This window comes from Phragmites australis, chromosome 7 (assembly GCF_958298935.1).
Source record: "Phragmites australis chromosome 7, lpPhrAust1.1, whole genome shotgun sequence".
Classification (NCBI taxonomy): Eukaryota; Viridiplantae; Streptophyta; class Magnoliopsida; order Poales; family Poaceae; genus Phragmites; species Phragmites australis.
This window is the reverse complement of record NC_084927.1, coordinates 125,100-133,514: the sequence shown is the minus strand read 5'-3', so window position 1 is coordinate 133,514 and position 8,415 is coordinate 125,100. Positions and strand designations below refer to the sequence as shown.

General features: G+C 41.2%; 1 protein-coding gene across 2 annotated transcripts; it reads left to right on the top strand.

The window, feature by feature from the left end:
• The first annotated feature begins 3,308 nt into the window (after positions 1-3,308).
• On the top strand, positions 3,309-7,743 carry LOC133923791 (terpene synthase 10-like). 2 transcript variants are annotated; one of them, XM_062369048.1, is made up of 7 exons: positions 3,309-3,541; positions 4,275-4,488; positions 5,642-6,017; positions 6,124-6,345; positions 6,465-6,603; positions 6,729-6,977; positions 7,086-7,743. In XM_062369048.1, the coding sequence occupies exons 1-7, from the start codon at positions 3,377-3,379 to the stop codon at positions 7,407-7,409; spliced, it is 1,689 nt and encodes a 562-aa protein (XP_062225032.1). In that variant the 5' UTR covers positions 3,309-3,376; the 3' UTR covers positions 7,410-7,743. The 2 variants fall into 2 exon arrangements, with proteins under 2 accessions (XP_062225032.1, XP_062225031.1); XM_062369047.1 differs by having other exon boundaries at positions 4,245-4,488.
• Positions 7,744-8,415: the final 672 nt, after the last annotated feature.

Genomic DNA, 8,415 nt, shown 5'->3' with positions numbered 1-8,415 from the left:
AAACTTGCCGACGAGAATCTTGAAGAGTTCGCGCCAGCGTGAGTAGTTGGGTGGGTGGAGAGTTAGGGTAAATGGGATGTGCGTGCGCACGTTGATGGTGGAGAGGGCGGAAGCAGGATTGGTTGGGTTGGCTAGTGGTATGGCGGCAAGGATGGCTACCGCAAGGGCAGTGGCGTCCGGGCCATTGGTGGGTGCTTCCTGGCTCATGGCGGCGGCAAGGAAGATGGTGCCGTGAGGGCAAGAACAACAGAGAGGAGAGGAAAGGATCAATTAGGCTGATACCATGATAGAAGGAGAGATTTGTGAGATTTAGCCACACTAGGCACAGGACCAGGGGCGCTGCATATATAGGCCAAATAGGCAATGATGTACAGAGATTAATCCTATACAAGACTACCAAAAATGGATGCCTAAGTATGGAAATGTACAGCTATACAATCAGCTATGAATATCAAGGTAAATCAGGAAGGCACTGATATGGCAGTGCGGTATCTATGGGATTAGGTGTCTAACAACATGGACCTTGACCTAGTAGCAGTCTACCGGATGAGGACGTGATGGCAGAGAGAAGGTTGCCTGGGAGGGCGGGCCTCTGCTAGGAGCTGCCTGAGGTCGGGTAGGACGGGCCATCGCCCGGAATTGAACCTCCTTCCGGGAGTTCAATCTTGTTGCTGCGAGCGACGGATGTGTTGCTGTTGCTATTCGAGTATGAAATAGTGGTCAACACTATACTTTGAATATCGTGTCTTCATCCAAAATGGTTAAACGGGTCAAAATACTTGTTGATTAGGCACTTTGGACCTGTTTGGTTCTTTGCACAATGAAGGACATGATAACCAAACCAAAATTTTTGTATAGCCAAAGTCAAGGTAACCAATCTGGTAGCCAAGATATGGCTAACTTTGTCTTAAAATAAGCCATAGTGCTATATGTGGCTTCTTCCTACGAAACTTTTGGCAGTAAATCACAAGGTCAAATTTAATCAAGCCATCAAATTTTATTAAGGTCACTTTTTTTTAGTACAAGTCGGACCATTCACGTACATGTACACCACACTCAGCTCTCACACGCTTGGGGAAATGAACGCACAGGTCAATACGTGTTGGTGGAGGTGAATAATTAGGAATTTGGCAGAAGAACCGGCTCCTGTAAGTAAAAGTCTATATTAATTACACAACTTTAATATGGGAGGGGAATATGTTAAAATCTGATCTTCATGATTGATCGATGGCCTTGATGCTCTCAAGCCAAATTTTGAATCGTTACTTTTGTATACTATTTATTGAACTATGTTTTTTCTACACTGGTCTCTACTTTATTTCTCTACTACTTAAAAAGAATGTAGCACGTTCCGTGTTTCGCCTCCTTCGTCCCGTGCTCCTCCCTTCGTCCCGCAACGTTGCTCCCCCACCCCCTCTGCTCCCAATCCCACAATCTCCCAACCGCCCCCTTCCCTCACAACAACCGACACGGAGCGGAGCATAGCAATGACCTTCGCCCTCCCTCTCGCTGCCTCTCGACGCCAGTCGCCGCATGAGACCGGGTCTCCATGCCGCCCGTCATGCCCTCCAGATCTGCAGTGGTCGCCGCACCCCTGCCACTCCCCCAACTGCGCCTGGAATCATCCACCCTTCACCGAGATCCTGGTGCTGCTGCTCGGATCCAGCTGCCCAGAGCCCCTGGCCGCCTCCCCGAAGCCCCAGGCGCCTGCCCTGATCTCGTATCGTCGTCGTGCTACGTGGAGGTCGTCCATTTTGCTACTAGGAGGCTGCTACTTTTAACGTTTCCGGCTCTTGAGTGATCTCCAAGGTAAGCAGCCCCCACTCCCTAGGAAGAAATAGAAATAAAAAAAGTTTTTAGTTCTTGGTTGGAGCAAGGAATTAAGTTCTTTGCACATTTCTCTGTGTGGCGCTAAAGAATGTCAAGTACTAACGTACCAGATAGAGAAGAGACATTTGGAAACTGAACCAGAAACAACCATTTCGGCTATGCTGCTATGCAAAAGTACTGGAGCCACACTTTCTCTACTGCTCTGCCGACCTACCATTGTACAGGAAACATTGTATGGTAGATCTCTCGATGTTTGCAACAACAATGAGAAAGGAATCCATCACACGTCACTAGAAGAAAACTCGTCACAATCTATGCATCCGCATGTATCTGATTTATTAAGAAAGTCTTAAAAAAAACTGATACATCAGGGGGGACTAGTATCCCAGACAACCCTCCACCAAACAATCTCGTTTGGGACTGTATTGCTGTGAGGTGATCAGGTGGATCTCAAATCACAATTCAGGAAATAGTATTATTTTCCTTATGTATACTGATATAGCACAAGTTGAATATTTGGGACATCCACACACTGTCGTTTCCCTAATTGATCCATAACCATATCTGAGGATTGATGATGTCTTAAAAAGGATGAATTAGGACACTTAAAGATCTAAATCAAGTTGGCTCCAAAAACTTCATAAGATAAATCTATCTTAATTAGGACCTTTAAAGTTGTTGTCTACTGTGTGGCCGTGACATGCTCCATCTTTTGTAGTTCATGTCATAAGCACAGACTATAACCCTTCTTGATCTAATAGAATCTATCCTCAGTTTGCCGTGCGAGAGAGGCGAGAGAGACAGAGAGATCCTATTCAGAACAATGTCCAGAGAAAGATATTGTGGTCTAATCTTAAGCAGTGTTAATTGTTCATTAAATGGACCGTCTCGCATACATTATCATTTAATTCAATTTATAGTGATTGAGTTCATTTCAGTTTACAAATTTTATGTTTTCCGGAAATGGGATAATTAACCTCGAAATTTTATACATGAGCTCTTCCAAGCTGTCATGCATTTTCTGAACTGCCAGCTAGCTGATTGTATAGATATATAATTGCATTTTCTCCTCTTCACTTGCACACGTATGCCGTCTGGTATGGTTTCCAATCTCATGAACATAATATAAGGTCTAGTATGTTACGCACGATTTTTCTTGAGAGATTTATATGGAGGAGCCAAGAAAGAAACACCTGGAAATTAACTGAAGTTATAAAACGAGCCACTTCGGCATATGCTGCTAATATAACAGAATTACGGGAACCACACTTACCCCTGCTGCTATGCCAACCTCAGAAAACATATGGAACGTGTCACGATCACGATCGATCACGGATACACCTGTATGGACTACCTCAGAAAACATCTAGAAGGGTATCGTTTGGACGGTACTGTTGTGTGGTGATCACTGGCATTATCGTACGGGTGATCTCACTGTCATACTTCCTGCTTTTGGCCTATAAATACGCACTGTATCCTACTGCTAAACCCTAAGGTAAAGAGTAATAACCACATACGCGACGTAGAAGAAGCTAGACTGCTGTCAATGGCCATGGCCACATGCAGCTGGAGGTCACCGGCAATGCGGGTGCAGATGACGGCGTCGAAGCAGTTTCAGTCTCCGGAGCGGCGGTCGGCGAACTACCAGCCCAATTCTTGGGACTACGACTCGCTCCAGTCGTTGAGGGGTGGTCGCGCTGCTCAAGACATGGTGATTTAACTTGACTACTTGTTAATAGTACATGCCAACAATTAATCATGGTACATAGCACGAAGATCATGCAAATACATGCATTTTTTTTTCTGAAAGCTGCACAGAATAAGAAAATTCGTTTTGAAATGAGTATATATATTGAAAGTAAGTATGAGAAAAATATTTGGAGATTTTATGTCCTTTTTTGTAGGATTTTTCTATACTTTTGTGCCATGTACAATTTGGTCAAATGAATGTAGTATATCGGTCGCTTACATGTCCTTGTAGCATATATTGGCAGTGGTCGCTTACATGTCCTTGTAGCATATATTTGCAGTATCTTACGTACACTAATGAAAGAAGGACAATGGTAAATATCAGAAAGACCAATGAATCTAAAATTTGAAAAAACAAACTCACATAAAACTGAGTCAAAAATTAAGCCGACTAGAAGATTAGACCGAGGAAAACACAAATTTGGATAAAACTCAAGTACAAAAGTACGTAGTGGGAAATTAAAACAACTGGAAGACTAGTATAAGAATGAGAAGTTCCTGAAAATAAAAACAGTAGCTTGCCAACCTTGGTGCGTCTTCTACTAATTTCATTTAAATTTGATGGGCTATAATTTCTTCAAATTTCTAGCCAATAAATTCGCAACATTTGAATCCCTATTCATGACATATCAACTAGGAAAGCTAAATAATAGCTCTTGGTGCAGGACCACCCATATGTTTTCGATAAATTGAAGGCTAGCGTAAGGAATCTGATGATCAACAAACCCGAACCATCTGCTAAGCTTAGGCTCATTGACACCATGCAACGTCTTGGTATCTCATACCACTTTGAGGAAGAGATCAATGACAGCCTTAGCTCCATCTCCATGGACAGTGCCATGGATGCTACTGCTGTGATGGCCTTAAGATTCAGGCTGCTCAGGGAAAATGGTATTGGTGCCTCCACAGGTAATGCGAAAAATCTAGTTAAATTATCTCTGTTGACATTGTTTCTTTTTTTTAACCCTGTTTTCCAATTTGTCTTGGAAAAGAATAGATAATTAGAGAGGTGCCATTTGTCAATCGCCTAAAAATGGTGTTCTGCCTCGATCGTACGGCGTTACATATGTATCTCCTGACTTTTTCCAAAAGATACTGCAATAATTTCATTTAATATGTGAATGACTACTACTCCCTTTGTTCAGAATTATAAGGCATACTTTGACTGTCCAATTTCGTGCTTTGATCGGCAATTGATATAATAATATTGGGGTTATGTGATGCAAAAATGGTATCATTGAATTCGTATTCGAAAGTACTTTCTTATGACAATGACTTTGTAACTAAAAGCTAGCATAATAATATATGAGAAATTTGCAGTCAAAGCTCGCTTTTTGACAGTCAAAATAAGCCTTGTATTTCTGAACAGAGGAATATAATTGCTTTCAAGTATCGGTGGAAAGCAAACCTACTCATTCAAACTTTTCAGTCCATTTCTGCCTGAAGATGGTCTTTATAGATTTTGATCTGTACTGTAACTAGAAAATCCATAGTCTTTTTTTATTAGAAAGGACGGCAGGAGGTCTACCGATTTTATTAGACTAGGAGTAAAAGAAGGTTTACAAAGGAAAAAACGAGAGAACTTAGTGCCAGGAAAATCCATAGTCTTCACACGTTCACTGTTACAAATTAATATCATCCCTAGGAAAAGGTTTTATAGTCAAATAAATAATGGAAACAGTTTATATAAGTCGTTATTGTGCAAATGAAAGTTCTTTTCCTCTATTCGATTGTCCATGTTTCTGATTTCTTTTTTCAACTGTTCTATATATTATTGGACTATTGTATGATCACTTCTGCGTGGTTTTCTTACATAAGAAGTTAAACGCCCAAAGAAAAATATATATATTTCTACAATATGCATACCTAGCAACAAGATATACCAGCTGCAAGTTCCATCTATTTAGTTATTTAACTGCAAACACAATGCATAGCTGGCCATTTTGTACAGAGTAAAATAAAATGATTGATTATATTTATGCCACTAATTATCCATGCGGTTTACCTTACAGAACACAATTAAGGTCTCTAACCTTTCGAGTTTCTTGGCATATCATAACAGACACACTGAACTGTCTCAAGGATGGACGGAATGGTGGCTTCAGGAAAACGCTTAAAAAAGACATTGAGGGGCTTCTCTCACTCTACGAGGCTTCTTACTTTGCATTTGGAGGTGAAGATATCTTGGATGAAGCAAGAAGATTTTCCTCTGGTGCTTTAAGGGATCTTTTGCCATCCATGGATCCCCATCTCAAGTCCAAGGTAGCTCACTCTTTAGAACTTCCATTACACTGGAGGGCACCGAGGCAGGAGGCCAGATGGTTCATCGACCATTATGCAAAAGACATGAATTCAGATCCCTTGATCGCTAAATTCTCCAAGCTGGACTTCAATAATGTGCAAAACATGCACAGACAAGAAATTGCAATGCTAACAAGGTATGCATAGGTCGAAAGGAAATAATAGCTTCACTGTCATGCTAACTTAATTAGTAATTTGGACCTGGCAAAGAAAATTAACAAACTAGTTATTTGCAACCTGCAGTTGGTGGAAGGACGACGTTGCTCTTGGCGAAAAGCTGACATTTGCAAGGGATCGTTTGATAGAGTGCTTCCACTATGCGAATGGCATCGCGTGGGGGTCGAGTGTGGGAAAGTGTCGGGAAGCGATTACTAAAGCATTTGCTCTGGTAGTGCACCTAGATGATGTTTATGATGTCTATGGGACTCTAGATGAACTTACACTCTTCACTGATGCCATCGCAAGGTAAGCAACTAAGCATGATTGTGCACATATGTAAATTCCTTCTGCGGCTTGAAGGTTGAAGCGTCCACAATTATTTATTGCAAATGAGTACCTTTTTGTGCTGAAATGTTTCTTTTCAGGTGGGATATTAATTCGAGTGAAATGCTCCCTGATTACATGCGACCAATATATTGCACTATCATCAGCACGTCGAATGAGATGGCTGAGCATGTGCTTAGGGAGCATGGTCTTAGCACCCATCATCTTTTTCATAAAGGGGTATACTTCTAAACTCCTATCCAACAACTTTTAGCACCAGTAACGCATCGATTGTGTCTCAAACAATACCTAATAACGTGGAAAATATCTACTCTAACATGGTATATATGCAAAATATATTGCAGTGGCATGACCTATGCAAGGCGTTCCTAGTGGAGGCAAAGTGGCACTATGGGAACCATAGACCATCCCTAAATGAGTATTTGAACAACGGATGGATGTCATCATCTGGGCCACTTTTGTTGCTCCATGCTTTTCCCTTGCTCAAGGAGAAAATTAGCTCGAAGTCCCTGCAAGAGCTTGAGGGCTACCCAAGTTTAGTTGAATCTGCTTCGCGAATTTTCCGACTCTGCAACGACTCCGCAACTCACTCGGTAATTAGACCATTTACTTTTCATTTCCTTCTGTTCACCTCATTTTAATATGGACGTTAAGTATACTTATGGCCTTTTCTCATTCGTTTGTGGGTTAAATATGTGCAGGAAGAGCTGCAGAGAGGGGATGCACCTTCTTCTATAGCCATCTACATGCATGAGAACGGTGCAAGTGAGAAGGAATCTCGTGAGGCCATGCATGAACGCACCATTGAGACATGGAAAATGATAAATGAGGATGCACTCTGCCGTCGCCAGTACTCCAAGTCCTTTGCCAATGCTTGCTTGAATTTGGGGCGCATCTCGCACTGCATTTACCAGGGTGGAGACGGTCTCGGTGCACCTGATGATGAAAAAAGGAAACAAATCAGGGAGCTCTTCTTGGAGCCTTGCGTAATTGAAGAGGAAAACATTTTGCTGCCTCGGAACTAGTGATACAAGTTCTGTTTGAAGGGCATAAAACTAAATACTGCTGTCAGTAAATGTACTCTATGTAGATGGTTAATTACATGAGCAACGAAAAAAAAATAGTTGGCATGTGGCGTGTGCTTTTCACATGTACTGTCGGATCCGTTGCATTCCTTTACCTGTTAGAGCATGCATGCCTCGGCAAGGAGGATTTGTTTGGGATTTCATTTAGACTTGGTATAAGCAGCCGGAGGTCGACGTCAGCGTGGCCGCGCTGGCCCACTTCTCGTGTTGTACAGTCATATGTGTAGTACCTTCCGTGTTTCTTGCATGCAATGGATCTTTCCCCCTTAACGTCCCTGTTGTCGTACAATTAATCAACAGTTTGGCTACATGAACTCATCTGTTAATTTCCTCAGCTATATATGTCTGTACATGAAACTATGTCTTAAACTACGCCTTATTTTCGATGGATTACAAAGTATTTTTACTTAAAAAAACTCTCACCTAACACTAGTGAAGAAGATGGTAGGGAGTAATTTTTCAGATCATGGAGTGAAGTCCATTAGAATAGACAACGCTGGAGAATTTACTTTTAAAGCATTCAATGATTATTGCATTGGTATAGGAATTAAAGTTGAACATGCTGTACTGCATGTCCACACTTAGGATGGACTAGCCGAAGTGCTGAATGGATGTTTGGGTTAATTAAAATGAAGGTCCTTCCAATAAGATGTTCCTTTCAATTGGAATTCATAAATAAGGTCTTAATCTTTCAATCGGTATTTATAAAGAAGATCCTCTCATTCAACTTCAATTGGAATCGTAAAGAAGGACTATATCAAAGTAATACCAAGCAATAATGAAAAATGATCTTCTACATCAATCCAATTCCTTCTCAATAACTTTTTTTTAATTTATGGATTTAATGTCATAGATTCAACCTTGTATAGGTCACATCATACTATGAAAATAACTTGTGAAAATTTGCTTTTGATGCAAGTGCCTAAAAACCTCTTTATTGCAAATA